Source organism: Salmo salar, chromosome 01, assembly GCF_965601325.2.
Source record: "Salmo salar chromosome 01, fSalSal1, whole genome shotgun sequence".
NCBI classification, from domain to species: domain Eukaryota; kingdom Metazoa; phylum Chordata; class Actinopteri; order Salmoniformes; family Salmonidae; genus Salmo; species Salmo salar.
The window spans coordinates 129,499,256-129,517,167 of record NC_138291.1 but is presented as its reverse complement, the minus strand read 5'-3'; the positions used below and the strand labels follow the sequence as shown (position 1 = coordinate 129,517,167).

The 17,912-nt window shown below is 49.0% G+C and overlaps 1 protein-coding gene across 13 annotated transcripts in view; it reads right to left on the bottom strand.

Annotated features, from left to right (window-relative positions):
* Positions 1 to 17,912, bottom strand: part of LOC106584643 (ankyrin-3) — a 112,037-nt gene that overhangs the window by 39,709 nt on the left and 54,416 nt on the right. For 7 of the 13 annotated variants that reach the window (XM_082978797.1, XM_082978798.1, XM_082978799.1 and 4 more), the window contains one exon: positions 16,812 to 16,893. In XM_082978797.1, coding sequence (XP_082834923.1) covers positions 16,812 to 16,893 — 82 coding nt within the window. Of the gene's footprint in view, positions 1 to 9,508; positions 15,675 to 16,811; positions 16,894 to 17,912 lie in introns of those variants that run through there. The other 6 variants (XM_045687377.2, XM_082978792.1, XM_082978795.1 and 3 more) reach the window with 4 other exon arrangements.

The following is a 17,912-nucleotide window of genomic DNA, read 5'->3' as shown; positions in this document are numbered from 1 at the left end:
CCCAATTCACATGTCACTAGCTCTATAGTGTGGAGCTTGGTGTTCAAGGCCAAACGTGTTTCAGCGTGAAATGAAAGTAGACATGCCAGTAACCTGTGTGTCTGTGTATGCTGGAGGAGACTGGACCACGGTCACCTGTCTGATACTGCTATTCTACTAGACTGATACAGACTCAGCACAGCTCTACATAGGCCAGAGACGACTCGTCTGTACAGCGCTCTGGTCACTATCATGCTGCAGCACCTGACTACTGTTTCCTACTTCCGGTTTCCTACATCCTGTTCCTACTTCCTACTTCCGGTTCCCACTTCCTACTTCCTGTTTACTACTTCCTACTTCCTGTTCCTACTTCCTACTTCCTGTTTCCTACTTCCTACTTCTTCCAAAGACTGGTTGGCCAGTTAATACATCTCCTAAGACTGGTTGGCCAGTTAATACATCTCCTAAGTCTGGTTGGCCAGTTAATACATCTCCTAAGACTGGTTGGCCAGTTAATACATCTCCTAAGACTGGTTGGACAGTTAATACATCTCCTAAGACTGGATGGACAGTTAATACATCTCCTAAGACTGGTTGGCCAGTTATTACATCTCCTAAGACTTGATGGACAGTTAATACATCTCCTAAGACTGGTTGGACAGTTAATACATCTCCTAAGACTGGTTGGCCAGTTAATACATCCCCTAAGACTGGTTTGCCAGTTAATACATCTCCTAAGACTGGTTGGACAGTTAATACATCTCCTAAGACTGGATGGACAGTTAATACATCTCCTAAGACTGGTTGGCCAGTTAATACATCTCCTAAGACTGGATGGACAGTTAATACATCTCCTAAGACTGGTTGGCCAGTTAATACATCTCCTAAGACTGGATGGACAGTTAATACATCTCCTAAGACTGGTTGGCCAGTTATTACATCTCCTAAGACTTGATGGACAGTTAATACATCTCCTAAGACTGGTTGGACAGTTAATACATCTCCTAAGACTGGTTGGCCAGTTAATACATCCCCTAAGACTGGTTGGCCAGTTAACACATCTCCTAAGACTGGTTGGACAGTTAATACATCTCCTAAGACTGGATGGACAGTTAATACATCTCCTAAGACTGGTTGGCCAGTTAATACATCTCCTAAGACTGGATGGACAGTTAATACATCTCCTAAGACTGGTTGGCCAGTTAATACATCTCCTAAGACTGGATGGACAGTTAATACATCTCCTAAGACTGGTTGGACAGTTAATACATCTCCTAAGACTGGTTGGCCAGTTAATACATCTCCTAAGACTGGTTGGACAGTTAATACATCTCCTAAGACTGGTTGGACAGTTAATACATCTCCTAAGACTGGCTGGACAGTTAATACATCTCCTAAGACTGGTTGGACAGTTAATGCATCTCCTTAGACTGGTTGGCCAGTTAATACATCTCCTAAGACTGGTTGGACAGTTAATACATCTCCTAAGACTGGTTGGACACTTAATACATCTCCTAAGACTGGTTGGACAGTTAATACATCTCCTAAGACTGGTTGGACAGTTAATACATCTCCTAAGACTGGATGGACAGTTAATACATCTCCTAAGACTGGTTGGCCAGTTATTACATCTCCTAAGACTGGATGGACAGTTAATACATCTCCTAAGACTGGTTGGACAGTTAATACATCTCCTAAGACTGGTTGGACAGTTAATACATCTCCTAAGACTGGTTGGCCAGTTAATACATCCCCTAAGACTGGTTGGCCAGTTAATACATCTCCTAAGACTGGTTGGACAGTTAATACATCTCCTAAGACTGGATGGACAGTTAATACATCTCCTAAGACTGGTTGGACAGTTAATACATCTCCTAAGACTGGTTGGCCAGTTAATACATCTCCTAAGACTGGATGGACAGTTAATACATCTCCTAAGACTGGTTGGACAGTTAATACATCTCCTAAGACTGGTTGGACAGTTAATACATCTCCTAAGACTGGTTGGCCAGTTAATACATCTCCTAAGACTGGTTGGCCAGTTAATACATCTCCTAAGACTGGTTGGACAGTTAATACATCTCCTAAGACTGGTTGGACAGTTAATACATCTCCTAAGACTGGCTGGACAGTTAATACATCTCCTAAGACTGGTTGGACAGTTAATGCATCTCCTTAGACTGGTTGGCCAGTTAATACATCTCCTAAAACTGGTTGGACAGTTAATACATCTCCTAAGACTGGTTGGACACTTAATACATCTCCTAAGACTGGTTGGACAGTTAATACATCTCCTAAGACTGGTTGGACAGTTAATACATCTCCTAAGACTGGTGGGACAGTTAATACATCTCCTAAGACTGGTTGGACAGTTAATACATCTCCTAAGTCTGGTTGGACAGTTAATACATCTCCTAAGACTGGTTGGCCAGTTAATACATCTCCTAAGACTGGTTGGACAGTTAATACATCTCCTAAGTCTGGTTGGACAGTTAATACATCTCCTAAGACTGGTTGGACAGGACACAGAGATGACAACGACAGAATGACAGCTACAGTTAAGTCACATCACAGCCAATCACAACGGCTCATGCACTAAAGATCAACAAGTGTAAAGTTTTACAAACTAGGCTTGGTCTCCATGACGGGGGCCATGTTGGACCCTGCAACCTGACTGCATTCCTTCTCCTGTCCTGCAGCCGGCCTACTGCTCCTCCTCTCTTCCTTCCATCTCCTTCTCTTCTTCTCTCTGCCGGCCTGCTCAACCTCTGCTCTCACGTCTCTACAAGACCTGGATGTAGTAGTAGATCTAGATGTAGTAGTAAATCTGGATGTAGTAGTAAATCTGGATGTAGTAGTAGACCTGGATGTAGTATTGGACCTGGATGTAGTATTGGACATGGATGTAGTATTGGACCTGGATGTAGTAGTAAATATGGATGTAGTAGTACATCTGGATGTAGTATTGGACCTGGATGTAGTAGTAGACCTGGATATAGTAGTAAATCTGGATGTAGTAGTAGACCTGGGTGTAGTATTGGACCTGTATGTAGTAGTAGACCTGGATGTAGTAGTGGACCTGGATGTAGTATTGGACCTGGATGTAGGAGTGGACCTGGATGTAGTAGTAGACCTGGATGTAGTAGTAGACCTGGATGTAGTAGTGGACATGGATGTAGTAGTGGACCTGGATGTAGTAGTGGACCTGGATGTAGTATTGGACCTGGATGTAGTAGTAAATCTGGATGTAGTATTGGACCAGGATGTAGTAGTAAATCTGGATGTAGTATTGGACCTGGATGTAGTAGTAAATCTGGATGTAGTATTGGACCTGGATGTAGTATTGGACCTGGATGTAGTAGTGGACCTGGATGTAGTAGTAAATCTGGATGTAGTAGTGGACCTGGATGTAGTAGTGGACCTGGATGTAGTAGTAAATCGGGATGTAGTAGTAAATCTGGATGTAGTAGTTGACCTGGATGTTGTAGTGGACCTGGATGTAGTATTGGACCTGGATGTAGTAGTAAATCTGGATGTAGTAGTAAATCTGGATGTAGTAGTTGACCTGGATGTAGTAGTGGACCTGGATGTAGTAGTAAATCTGGATGTAGTAGTGGCCCTGGATGTAGTAGTACATCTGGATGTAGTAGTGGACTTGGATGTAGTAGTGGACCTGGATGTAGTAGTGGACGTGGATGTAGTAGTGGACCTCGATGTAGTAGTAAATCTGGATGTAGTAGTAAATCTGGATGTAGTAGTGGACCTGGATGTAGTAGTAAATCTGGATGTAGTAGTGGACCTGGATGTAGTAGTAGACCTGGATGTAGTAGTGGACCTGGATGTAGTAGTGGACCTGGATGTAGTAGTAAATCTGGATGTAGTAGTGGACCTGGATGTAGTAGTGGACCTGGATGTAGTAGTAGATCTGGATGTAGTAGTGGACCTGGATGTAGTAGTGGACCTGGATGTAGTAGTGGACCTGGATGTAGTAGTGGACCTGGATGTAGTAGTAAATCGGGATGTAGTAGTAAATCTGGATGTAGTAGTTGACCTGGATGTAGTAGTGGACCTGGATGTAGTATTGGACCTGGATGTAGGAGTAAATCTGGATGTAGTAGTAAATCTGGATGTAGTAGTTGACCTGGATGTAGTAGTGGACCTGGATGTAGTAGTAAATCTGGATGTAGTAGTAAATCTGGATGTAGTAGTGGCCCTGGATGTAGTAGTACATCTGGATGTAGTAGTGGACTTGGATGTAGTAGTGGACCTGGATGTAGTAGTGGACCTGGATGTAGTAGTGGACCTCGATGTAGTAGTAAATCTGGATGTAGTAGTAAATCTGGATGTAGTAGTGGACCTGGATGTAGTAGTAAATCTGGATGTAGTAGTGGACCTGGATGTAGTAGTAGACGTGGATGTAGTAGTGGACCTGGATGTAGTAGTGGACCTGGATGTAGTAGTAAATCTGGATGTAGTAGTGGACCTGGATGTAGTAGTGGACCTGGATGTAGTAGTAGATCTGGATGTAGTAGTGGACCTGGATGTAGTAGTGGACCTGGATGTAGTAATGGACCTGGATGTAGTAGTGGACCTGGATGTAGTATTGGGCTTGAATGTATTGAAGGAGGAGCGCTGTGACCTGTTGTTATCTGACCTGCTGCTAGAGGCTGAACCTGACCTGTTATTATCTGACCTGTTGTTATCTGACCTGTTGTTATCTGACCTGTTGTTATCTGACCTGTTGTTATCTGACCTGCTGCTAGAGGCTACACCTGACCTGTTGTTATCTGACCTGCTGCTAGAGGCTACACCTGACCTGTTGTTATCTGACCTGTTGTTATCTGACCTGCTGCTAGAGGCTACATCTGACCTGTTGTTATCTGACCTGTTGTTATCTGACCTGCTGGTAGAGGCTACACCTGGCCTGTTTTTATCTGACCTGTTGTTATCTGACCTGTTGTTATCTGACCTGCTGCTAGAGGCTACACCTGACCTGTCTTTAGATACACTACCTGGCACTTGGCCCGTTCTACTGCTCTCCTTCCCTCCTGACCTGCTGCCACTCTGACTCTGGTTCTGTCCTGATTGCAAGGGAACACTCTTCACTGCTTTCACTGGAATTCACTGGTCCAATCTTTTCCTAGCAACAGGCTGTGTAACTGTTTAGCATTCTGCTTTCTCACAGGAATTATTTGACTGGATATTTGAGTTATAGGGGCTTTAACTGGTAACCTGGACCTGGATATTTGAGTTATAGGAGCTTTAACTGGTAACCTGGAAGTGGATATTTGAGTTATAGGGGCTTTAACTGGTAATCTGGACCTGGATATTTGAGTTATAGGGGCTTTAACCGGTTAACCTGGACCTGGATATTTGAGTTATAGGGGCTTTAACTGGTTATTGCTGGACTCTTGACAGAGACAGAACTCTCTTTACTGTTCTCCTCCAGCCTGTTCTCCTCCAGCCTGCTGAAGGCTGCCTCCACCCTGTTCTCCTCCAGCCTGCTGAAGGCTGCCTCCACTCTGTTCTCCTCCACCATGTTCTCCTCCAGTCTGCTAAAGGCTACCTTCACCCTGTTCTCATCCTGTCTGCTGAAGGCTGCCTCCACCCTGTTCTCCTCCAGCCTGCTGAAGGCTGCCTCCACTCTGTTCTCCTCCACCATGTTCTCCTCCAGTCTGCTGAAGGCTACCTTCACCCTGTTCTCCTCCTGTCTGCTGAAGGCTGCCTCCACCCTGTTCTCCTCCAGTCTGCTGAAGGCTGCCTCCACCCTGTTCTCCTCCAGTCTGCTGAAGGCTGCCTTCACCCTGTTCTCCTCCACCCTGTTCTCCTCCAGTCTCCTGAAGGCTGCCTCCACCCTGTTCTCCTCCAGGCTGCTGAAGGCTGCCTCCACCCTGTTCTCCTCCAGCCTGCTGAAGGCTGCTTCCACTCTGTTCTCGTCCACCATGTTCTCCTCCAGTCTGCTGAAGGCTACCTTCAACCTGTTCTCCTCCTGTCTGCTGAAGGCTGCCTCCACCCTGTTCTCCTCCAGTCTGCTGAAGGCTGCCTCCACCCTGTTCTCCTCCAGTCTGCTGAAGGCTGCCTTCACCCTGTTCTCCTCCACCCTGTTCTCCTCCAGTCTCCTGAAGGCTGCCTCCACCCTGTTCTCCTCCAGTCTGCTGAAGGCTGTCTCCACCCTGTTCTCCTCCAGGCTGCTGAAGGCTGCCTCCACCCTGTTCTCCTCCACCCTGTTCTCCTCCAGAATGCTGAAGGCTTCCTCCACCCTGTTCTCATCCAGTCTCCTGAAGGCTGCCTCCACCCTGTTCTCCTCCAGTCTGCTGAAGGCTGCCTCCACCCTGTTCTCCTCCAGTCTCCTGAAGGCTGCCTCCACCCTGTTCTCCTCCAGTCTGCTGAAGGCTGCCTCCACCCTGTTCTCCTCCAGTCTGCTGAAGGCTGCCTTCACCCTGTTCTCCTCCACCCTGCTGAAGGCTGCCTCCACCCTGTTCGCCTCCAGTCTGCTGAAGGCTGCCACCACCCTGTTCTCCTCCACCCTGTTCTCCTCCAGCTTGCTGAAGGCTGCCTCCACCCTGATCTCCTCCAGTATGCTGAAGGCTGCCTCCACCCTGTTCTCCTCCACCCTGTTCTCCCCCAGTCTGCTGAAGGCTTCCTCCACCCTGTTCTCCTCCAGTATGCTGAAGGCTTCCTCCACCCTGTTCTCCTCCAGTCTGCTGAAGGCTGCCTCCACCCTGTTCTCCTCCACCCTGTTCTCCTCCAGTCTGCTGAAGGCTGCCTACACCCTGTTCTCCTCCACCCTGTTCTCCTCCAGTCTGCTGAAGGCTGTCTCCACCCTGTTCTCCTCCAGCCTGCTGAAGGCTGCCTCCAACCTGTTCTCCTCCACCATGTTCTCCTCCAGTCTGCTGAAGGCTGCCTCCACCCTGTTCTCCTCCACCCTGTTCTCCTCCAGAATGCTGAAGGCTGCCTCAACCCTGTTCTCCTCCAGTCTGCTGAAGGCTGCCTCCACCCTGTTCTCCTCCAGTCTGCTGAATGCTGCCTCCACCCTGTTCTCCTCCAGTCTGCTGAAGGCTGCCTCCACCCTGTTCTCCTCCAGTATGCTGAAGGCTGCCTCCACCCTGTTCTCCTCCAGTCTGCTGAAGGCTGCCTCCACCCTGTTCTCCTCCAGTCTGCTGAAGTCTGCCTCCACCCTGTTCTCCTCCAGTCTGCTGAAGGCTGCCTCCACCCTGTTCTCCTCCAGTCTGCTGAAGGCTGCCTCCAACCTGTTCTCCTCCAGTATTCTGAAGGCTGCCTCCACCCTGTTCTCCTCCAGTCTCCTGAAGCTACCTCCACCCTGTTCTCCTCCAGCCTGCTGAAGGCTGCCTCCACCCTGTTCTCCTCCAGTCTGCTGAAGGCTGCCTCCACCCTGTTCTCCTCCAGTCTCCTGAAGGCTACCTCCACCCTGTTCTCCTCCAGCCTGCTGAAGGCTGCCTCCACCCTGTTCTCCTCCAGTCTGCTGAAGGCTGCCTCCACCCTGTTCTCCTCCACCCTGTTCTCCTCCAGTATGCTGAAGGCTGCCTCCACCCTGTTCTCCTCCACCCTGTTCTCCTCCTGTCTGCTGAAGGCTGCCTCCACCCTGTTCTCCTCCAGTCTGCCTCCAATCTGCTGACCTGTTGTAGAGTGGGCTCTGAGGAAGACAGCAGACTGAATACTATACTACCAGGCTGGATGAGGTTAGCATGGAGGTTAGGGGATACCTCTGGCATGTTATGGTTGTTAGTGCTGTTCCCTGTTAGAGGAGACCTCTGCTGCGGTGCTGAACCATAGTCCAGGCTCTGGTACGCCTGTCTCTCTCTACTCCAGTCTACCTCTGTCTGTTGGGAACTGGCTGGGGCTCTAGACTCATCTGAATCCATTGAAAGGGAAAGGGGAGATACCTAGTCAGTTGTACAACTGAATGTATTCAACTGAAATGTGTCTTCTGCATTTAACCCAACCCCTCTGAATCAGAGAGGTGTGGGGGGGCTGCCTTAATCAACATCCACGTCTTCGGCGCCCAGGGAACAGTGGAATACCTGCCTTATTAATCAGGAGCAGAATGACAGATTTTTTACTTTGTCAGCTCTGGGATTTGATCCAGCAACCTTTCAGTTAGTGGCCCAACGCTCTAGCCACTAGGCTACCCGCCGAAGATGTCTTGAAGTCGATTTTAAGGGTGGAGAATTTAGAGGCAACATTGGAGTCTTTTGACTTGACACCATTGTTATGCTCTGAATGCCAGGGTCTGGTGTGGTGCTATAAATGGTACTCCCAGGGGCTGGTGTGGTGCTATAAATGGTACTGCCAGGGGCTGGTGTGGTGCTATAAATGGTACTGCCAGGGTCTGGTGTGGTGCTCTGAATGGTACTGCCAGGGTCTGGTGTGGTGCTCTGAATGGTACTGCCAGGGTCTGGTGTGGGGCTATAAATGGTACTGCCAGGGGCTGGTGTGGTACTATAAATGGTACTGCCAGGGGCTGGTGTGGTGTTCTGAATGGTACTGCCAGGGGCTGGTGTGGTGCTCTGAATGGTACTGCCAGGGTCTGGTGTGGTGCTATAAATGGTACTGCCAGGGTCTGGTGTGGTGCTCTGAATGGTACTGCCAGGGTCTGGTGTGGTGCTCTGAATGGTACTGCCAGGGTCTGGTGTGGTGCTCTGAATGGTACTGCCAGGGGCTGTGGTCTGAAAGACAGTCAGGGGCTTGATATTGTGGAAGGCCTCTACCCAGTTAGGGGCTGGTCTAACAGGGGCCTCATTAGAGTCCTCTACCCAGTCAGAGGCTTGTCTAACAGGGGCCTCATTAGAGGCCTCTACCCAGTCAGGGGCTAGTCTAATAGGGGTTCTCATTAGAGGCCTCTACCCAGTCAGGGGCTAGTCTAATAGGGTCTCATTAGAGGCCTCTACCCAGTCAGGGGCTAGTCTAATAGGGACCTCATTAGAGGCCTCTACCCAGGCAGGGGCTGGTCTAACAGGGGCTTCTATAGGGGCCTCTACCCAGTCAGGGGCTGGTCTAACAGGGGCTTCTATAGGGGCCTCTACCCAGGCAGGGTCTGGTCTAACAGGGGCTTCTATAGGGGCCTCTACCCAGTCAGGGGCTGGTCTAACAGGGGGCCTCTATAGGGGCCTCTACCCAGTCCGGGGTTGGTCTAACAGGTGCCTCATTAGAGGCCTCTACCCAGTCAGAAGCTTGTCTAACAGGGGCCTCATTAGAGGCCTTTACCCAGTCAGAGGCTTGTCTAACAGGGGCCTCATTAGAGGCCTCTACCCAGTCAGAGGCTTGTCTAACAGGGGCCTCATTAGAGGCCTCTACCCAGTCAGAGGCTGGTCTAACAGGGGCCTCTATAGGGGTCTCTACCCAGTCCGGGGTTGGTCTAACAGGTGCCTCATTAGAGGCCTCTACCCAGTCAGAGGCTTGTCTAACAGGGGCCTCATTAGAGGCCTTTACCCTAGTCTGTGACATGATTACACCTGACCTTCTGACCTAGTCCCTTACACCCCTGACATCCCTTCAGAGTTATGCTCACCAATCTGAAAAAACTGCAGTCTTTCTTCAACAATATCCCGCTTGCTCATGTCAATCGCACCACTGCGAGTCATCTCAAACATCTTCCCTTCATGGAAGGGGAACGGGTTTGGCTCGCTAGTCGGCGTGGTGCTATCATCGGTCGGGGTTCTGGCAGGGGTCGTGTCTGGGGTCGTGGCCTGTGACCTGTCGTCTGCTGCCAGCCCAAACGGCTTCGGCTCGTCGTCTTTTATCCTGGCGTCAACCATTTCATTGTCTCCTCCTATAGTGGACCAGGGGTCAAAGTCCAGACCTTTAGTAGCAACAGTTTTAAACGGAGAGTCAAACGCCTCCTCTAGCTTGTAACTAAAGTACGTATCAGAAAACCCATCATTGTCCTTCTGGTCCTGAGAAATGGCCCCATCTGTTTTTATGTCAACTGGATCACTTTTAGCTTGAGCCTTTTTGAATTCCTCCTCCGGTGTTTTTTCCTCTTCAATGGCCTCTAGTTTGGTCTGACTGAAGGAGCGGTCGCAGGACCGGAGCATGCTGTCTGAGGTCCACACGTCCTTCCTGCTGTCCGGCAGGCTGAAGGGTTTAGTGTCTATCTCACACAGACCATCGTCCTCATCCTGCATGTCATACCCATCCAGGGAGTCAACCTCAGTAGCGTCAGTGTCATGAGAGAACTCTGCCGTCGTGGCGATAGAACAGTCTGTTATGGACTGGTCATTTCCATTCTGTTCAGAGTCGTACTCCTCTGTTTTACCAGCTTCATAAGTTCCATTAGTTTTGTTAGTTCCTGGCTCTTTGTTGTTTCTGTTTTTATCCTGTTTTGGGGATTTGGACCCATTCTTGATCTCCTGCTCCTGCCCCTCTGAGATCTTAAAGGTGTATTTCTTAAAGGAGATGGGCTGGAAGACGGACTCATCATCACTAGAGTCACTGTCGTCAGCCCCGGGGGGGACCGGGGAGGGGGGCTGGACTCTGATGATGGGCTCCGTGAGGAGGCGTTTATCATGCTCTTCCTGGAGGTTGACCTCCATCATCTCCATCTCCGCCTCAGAGGAACCACATGATCCCTTCTTCTTCTTCTTCTCGGGGCCGGACTGCTCAGAGTCCAGGGGAGGCGGAGGGGGGAATTGGATGTACGCTACTCCTTTGTCTTTAGGTGTCTGTCCAGCCTGGTGGTTTCCATTCTTAAGGTCAGCTGCTGTGACATTAGGTGTCTCTGGTTTGAAGTCCTTGAAGGAAAATACCTGGCCCTGCTCCTCCTCTGAGGAGTCCTCGGAGACCTCTGGGATAGGGCTAGGCTGGAAGGGAGGATGGAGTCTGGTGTCCAGGATGGAGTCTGGTGTTCTGGAGGTGAGGTCATAGCTGATCTCCTCTGAGCTAGGGGTCTCCGGGGTGAGGGGACTCTTCCCTGAGCTGTCTATGAAAGATACCTGCTCTAGCGTGTCATCGTCAGGACTGGCCTGAGGCGAAGAGGGCTGTTTCTGTTTGTACAGTACTCCTCCTCTGCCCTCTCTTTCTCCCTGCCTACCCACCTGGACACTCACATAGACAGGTAATGTTTTGATGCCTTTGAAGTTTTCTCTGGTGGTGGTTTTCTCTGGTGCTAATCTCTCTTGTATTTCTCTTGTGCAAGTGTCATGCACATTGTTCAAGTTTGAATCTTTTGGTGCATTATCTAATATTTCAAGAGATGTGTCTGTTAGTTCGTCTGTCTTTGTGGGGCTTGTTACTGGGCTGACCCTTATTCTGTTCTTATTTAGTATAGGGATTTGGGATGTCTTTTCAGATGGCTTAGTTACTGTGTCTTGTTTTGCTTTCTCTGACTGATCGCTGTCTGAGTGACTAGACACAGACCTGTCTGGGATCTGGGACTCTGTCTTTTTTCTAAGATTCTTGTTTTGTGCTTCCCCATGGTCTTTAGACACAGGTTCAGAATGAGCAACCCTATTGGTTGTGGGACTTGATGCAACATGTTTGGAAGGAGAATCCCTCATAGAAACCTGTTCTTTTTCAACTTCCCCACTGTTCTCCTTGGGTGCGTCATGTGTAGGACTATGTGATGGTGGTCCCTTTACACCCTTACTGATCCCAATGCCCTGACTCTCCTGGCTCAATGGGCTTGTTTTCTCTGATTCTTTATCAGTCTGACCTGTTAGGTGTTTTTGGGCTGTGGTGTATGGTAGGTTCTTATTAGTCAGTTTGTCTCCTGATTGTTTTGGGGCAGCTGATGAGACAACTGATTTACTGCTATTGGAAGCAGGTCCTTTGAGTTTCTCTGGAATCTTTTTAAAAGGACTTCCTTCCTCTGTGGCCTCAGACCCTTTAGTTGTCTTTCCTCCAGTGAACAGTTGATTCACTGGCAGCTTGTTCTCCTGCAGTCTGCTGACTGGGGGTGTGGACTGTACTGCCTGAGGACTACTCTTATCTTGGTTCTGCGCCTCTGATTCAAACTTCATCCTAACAGAGCTCACTCTAGAGAAGGAGGCTTTCACCTGGGTTGGCGCAGAGCATTCCTCCACTTTTGTCTGCTGTTTGGATGTATCCTCACTGAAGAGGGAGAGAACAGCTCTCTCTGGACTGTTGGGTAGACTAGAGGTCTTCCTCTCAGTCGTACTACTGAACAGTTTGTTCCCCCTTCCCTTGCCCCACTCCTCCCCCTCTGCCTTGGCTTTCTGCTGGGTTTTCTCTGGGCTATTACAGGTGGAGCTAGACCCAGACCTGGTCTCCCTGGGGTCTCTCTTTGGAGGCTTTTTCTCCGGGGATTGCAGTTCGTCGTTCAGTTTCTCAGTTTTGTCACGGAAAAACTGAGAGACCTCGCTCAGTTTCTCCTCAGCTTCCTTGACAGTTTGATCCACGCGGTCCTCGTAGATGAGCTTCTCTCTGTTCCTGTCCAGCTTGTCCTCAGTGAAACACATCCACACTGCATGTTTTGGGCTGCCTGGCTCTGTGGTGTAATGCAACACTGTCACTTTGTCAAACTTGTCATCCTTATGAGAACATTTACCTGACTTAGAGGATGTATCCTTTGATGACTTGAAAGTTAACTCTTTCCTGGGCACGGCCTCTTTCTCACCGTAATCGCTCTCTGCCCCATGCGACTCTGAGGTAATTTGGTGTGTTTGGTCAGCCATAGAGTCCTCTGTATCAGAGTGGGATATGTCTAGTTTCTCAGAACGGAGCATCTTCTCAGCGAACCTGTAAGACTCTCCCCTGAGTTCAGAGAGCTCGTCGTTGTGATACTCTACAGAGTGCTGGCTGAGCAGTTTGAGAGCTTTGTAGGAGTCATCGGCCATGAGCTGAGTGGAGCTGGGCCGGCTGTCATTGGCAGTAAGCTCCTCCCCTTCCTGCTGCGCCTCGTCGTAATCAGGCAGTTCTTGGATTCTGTGGTCTCCTTTATAGAAATAAGAGTCTGGAATCTTCTTGGTCTCCCTGATAATCACCTCAGTTGGTTGGAATGTGTTTCCTTCTTTTTCTATGTGAACCTCCATTATTCTTTTGGCTTTAGTGTCATTATCAATGAACCTAGGGGTGAGTTCATCCCCTTTGACAGAGTCCTGGCCAGCCTTGTGCTCAAACAGTCCGGCTAGTTCTTTGGAGGGGTCCCTTCCGGACTGGAATGCTTTCATGATGTCTCTGACTGACATGGTCTCCTCGATCCTCTCCGAGCCGTCTTTCAGCTGCGGTTTGTGGTAAACCATGCGCGTGGTGGTGGTGATGTGGGTCTCCTCTTTGAGCCTCATGCTCTTGCTAACGACAGAGTCAGAGTCGTCAGACACTTTGATCTGGAAGGATTTGACTTTGTCTTTGATGGAGGAGGAGGCGGAGGAGGAGGCCTCTGGTTCAATGCAGGCCGGCGATGCTGAGGCTGCCTCCTCCATCTGCACCTCACAGGGTTCGTCTGGGTGCTCGTAGCTCCTGATATGGACCACCTCAGTCCTAGTCTCGGTGATGCAGGGAGGGATGGGGTCAGTGAAGGGGGGTTTGGGCCCGGTGCTCTCTGCACTTTGGGGGGCTGAAGGAGTCTTTTCACTCCTGGTTTCAAAGCCACTGTCTGACAGAGGACTCTTATCTTGCTCATGAGATAAGTCCTCTGGTGACTCCAATATGGCGTCAGGTCCATAATATGACTCTGCTAGTTTACATAAGTCTTTCTCAGAGGCAGAGGTACGCATACCTGAGGGAGGCATCTTGAGTTTTTTTAGTTTCTGTTTGTCCTCCCCTTCTCTTTTCGCCTCCTCATATCTGCTCTTCATCTCGGCCATCTTAGAAAGAGAACTAGCACCTATGTCATTGGCCAGGTAGTCAACAACCTTGGCTAAATTCAACTCTTTACTGGGCATAGACTGGGGCCTAAAGGAGAGTGTGTTAGCGTCAAACGGAGGGTGAAAGAATTCCTTAGCACTTTGCTGGGCTTCCTCTAACTCATCTTTAGAGAACTCCTCCCACTCCTCCTCCTCGGAGGGCTTCCCTCTACAGGCTTGACTATCACTCACCACATCCTTGGTCAGTATCTCACTGACTTTCACTAGATCCTCCTTCACTTTCTCTACTATGGTGAAGGGCTCCTCATCCTCCATCTTAGGCTCTTTAGGGGTCTGAGACTGAACGTTCCTGGCTGTTCTGGGGTCAGTCTGCAAGATGGCCGTCATCCTGATCAGGTCCTCCTTCATATCGGCCACGTCTTTCAGGATGTCCTGATTGGAGGATAGGGAGGAGGGTGGGGTTAGAGTGAGCCCTGGGGGGGTGATGTAAGGAGGGGACTTCACCGCCGTCTTTGACCTGCGAGAGTCTGCAGACGACATCTTCAGCGACCCAGGCCCTTTTTTCATTTGGGACTCGGTTGTAACGTTGAGAAAAGAGTATACAGGTACAGTCATTGTATTGGATGTTGCTGAGGTGGTGGAAGAGGTTTGAGACCTCATAGAGCCGTAGACAGAAGTTGAGGTGTTAGATCTACGCGAGGACGCCGATTTGAGTGTTCCGTACCCCGAAGAGTTAAATGTCCTTTCAGCCTCATTTATAGCTGCACTAACACTGGAAGTGGCGGCGTGAGTGGTGGTCTGTATCCTCTCCTGCAGACTGCTAGACCTATCAGAGAGCAAACAGGAGCAGGGGGAGGAGGGAGAGGGGGAGGAGGACTGAGAAGAAGAGGTGTACTTCATGGGAGAAACTAATCCATTCACCATAGCAGAGGCTTCTGAGGAGTGGGCTGGTGAGGACAGAGAGGGGAGGGGCTTCCCCTTAGACGGAGCTGAAGTAGTGGACAGGCCAGGAATGGTTCTGACAGGGGAGGAGGATGAAGAGGACAGACCAGCGATGGTTCTGACAGGGGAGGAGGACGAAGAGGACAGACCAGCGATGGTTCTGACAGGGGAGGAGGACGAAGAGGACAGACCAGCGATGGTTCTGACAGGGGAGGAGGACGAAGAGGACAGACCAGCGATGGTTCTGACAGGGGAGGAGGATGAAGAGGACAGACCAGCGATGGTTCTGACAGGGGAGGAGGACGAAGAGGACAGACCAGCGTTGGTTCTGACAGGGGAGGAGGACAAAGAGGACAGACCAGCGATGGTTCTGACAGGGGAGGAGGATGAAGACGACAGGACTGATTTGAAGGGTAAACTAGAGGTGTACATGTTGGCTGTGCACTTGGGAGATTCGGGTTGAGTCATGATTGATCTATCTGGAACAGACCCTGTGTTAGAGGCTGGGGTGGTCCTGGAAGAAAATGGGGTGGATAGTCCTTTAATGAAGACAGGATCTGCTCCAGGTTTAGAGGAAGAGGACACCAGACTGGCAGAGACCTGGACCGGGTACTGGGCCTGCTGTATAACAGTCTTAATAGGGGAGGCCATAGTTCTATAGGATCTGACAGGTATAGAAGCTATGTCGCCAGAGGATTTGACTGAATGTGATGGTGAGGCTCCGAGGGTAGATTTGATTGGAGAGGCGGAGGAGAGCAACCAGGCAGACTTTAGTGGCGCTGCGGGTAGTGTGTTGGACCGTGAGCCGGAGAGGGAGCCCAGTCCACACCTTGCTTGGACAGTGTGGGGAAGAGGCGCAGCCGACCATGCCTTGTAAGATCTTGTTGAAAAGACAGGTTTGTGAGTGTAACCAGCAGGCAGTGTTCTTGCTGCGCTTCGCTCAACTGTTTCTTTAAATAAGCAAAATGAAATCCAACAGAAAATCAACAGAAAATGGTTGAAAAACAGAGAGACCAGAGGGGGAAAAAAATGTGTCAGTGACGCTTCTATTATCAAGGGAGGAAGAACAATACTTTGATGAAGAGTTGAAATGGGAATGACGAAGCCGTAAAAGGAAATATGATCCACTATGATCCATGGTTACGACAACGTTACACAACAAGATGGAAAAGAAGCTCCAATGAAGCACATACAGCAAAACAACCACTAAGACCAATGACAAACTAAACATAAACATGGCAACAAGACAAATGCACAGAACCCAGAATAACATCAAACTGTTCTCTGTACACTTGGGATGTGCTACATTCCTCTGGCTATGCAGATCAATCTGTGTCTTTTATCTGTTCGGTCTGATGTTCCACCTTTCCATTTCCCCCCAAATTAGGGTGTTCTGACAAAACAGAGGTAGACACTATACAGAAGCCTCCATCTGTCTGTATCACAGCAAGATATATGGCAGAACACAGCTCTAGGTTTCAGCTCCATGATATCTCTACATGTCATGCAAGACTGAGTCCCCTTAGTGACCAGCGACTACGGTGGAAACTGTAGCAGCTGAGAGAAAGTCAGCAGCGACCTTCCATGCATTTCCCTACAACAGAAAGGAAACGCTATACAATCACAAAGCCAATCATTATGTGAGACAATCAAAGCAAAATCTGTGTGGCGCGAATCGAGTTATTTTTATTGCCGGTAAAAAAATGATATCTTAAATAAAAAAATAAAAACATTGTGGGCAAGCACAGCACAGTAAATTAAAACACTAATCAAACCAAACCAATCACAGCACAGTAAGTTAAAACACTAATCAAACCAAACCAATCACAGCACAGTAAGTTAAAACACTAATCAAACCAAACCAATCACAGCACAGTAAGTTAAAACACCAATCAAACCAAACCATGCAAAGTAAACCATGTCAGAAACGAGCATGTGGACTTACAATACAGGTTATGTAGGTGAGAATATGCAGATATCACATATAAATATGTAATAGCTATAATCTGTATTGTTCACTCCAATATGCAACATGTTAATGCAAATCATCTCCAAGCATATTATTATTATTGTTGTTATAGAAGTTAGTGAAAATGTCTCACTCACTCGTGGCGGGCTCGGCGAGATAGCTGTACCGCTTACGTAAGGCTAGAGATGTAAAGGTATGGCGTCGTTCTGGCTTTTCAGTCTGCAACGACAACACAACATCCTATCAGACAGTAAATGGTAGTAGCTATCTCTGGGTGGTATCTCTGGGTGGTATCTCTGGGTGGTATCTCTGGGTGGTATCCCTGGGTGGTATCTCTGGGTGGTATCTCTGGGTGGTATCCCTGGGTGGTATCTCTGGGTAGTATCTCTGGGTCAACTCCTCAGATCAATAGGGTCTGAAACGTAGGGTTGTTCTCTGTTAGAAGATGGATTACCTGACTACTCAACTCCTCAGATCAATAGGATCTGAAACATAGGGTTTTGGAACTGACAGTAAATGGTAGTAGCTGGGTGGTATCTCTGGGTGGTATCCCTGGGTGGTATCTCTGGGTAGTATCTCTGGGTCAACTCCTCAGATCAATAGGGTCTGAAACGTAGGGTTGTTCTCTGTTAGAAGATGGATTACCTGACTACTCAACTCCTCAGATCAATAGGATCTGAAACATAGGGTTTTGGAACTGACAGTAAATGATAGTAGCTGGGTGGTATCTCTGGGTGGTATCCCTGGGTGGTATCTCTGGGTGGTATCTCTGGGTGGTATCTCTGGGTCATCTCCTCAGATCAATAGGATCTGAAACGTAGGGTTTTGGAACTGACAGTAAATGGTATCTCTGGGTGGTATCTCTGGGTGGTATCTCTGGGTGGTATCCCTGGGTGGTATCTCTGGGTGGTATCTCTGGGTGGTATCCCTGGGTGGTATCCCTGGGTGGTATCTCTGGGTGGTATCTCTGGGTGGTATCTCTGGGTGGTATCTCTGGGTGGTATCCCTGGGTGGTATCCCTGGGTGGTATCCCTAGGTGGTATTCCTGGGTGGTATCCCTGGGTGGTATCTCTGGGTGGTATCTCTGGGTGGTATCCCTGGGTGGTATCCCTGGGTGGTATCTCTGGGTGGTATCCTTGGGTGGTATCTCTGGGTGGTATCTCTGGGTGGTATCTCTGGGTGAGTTTACTGACTGTGTCTCTTCTAAGAACTGAACTGATCAGTGTTACTACAGCATT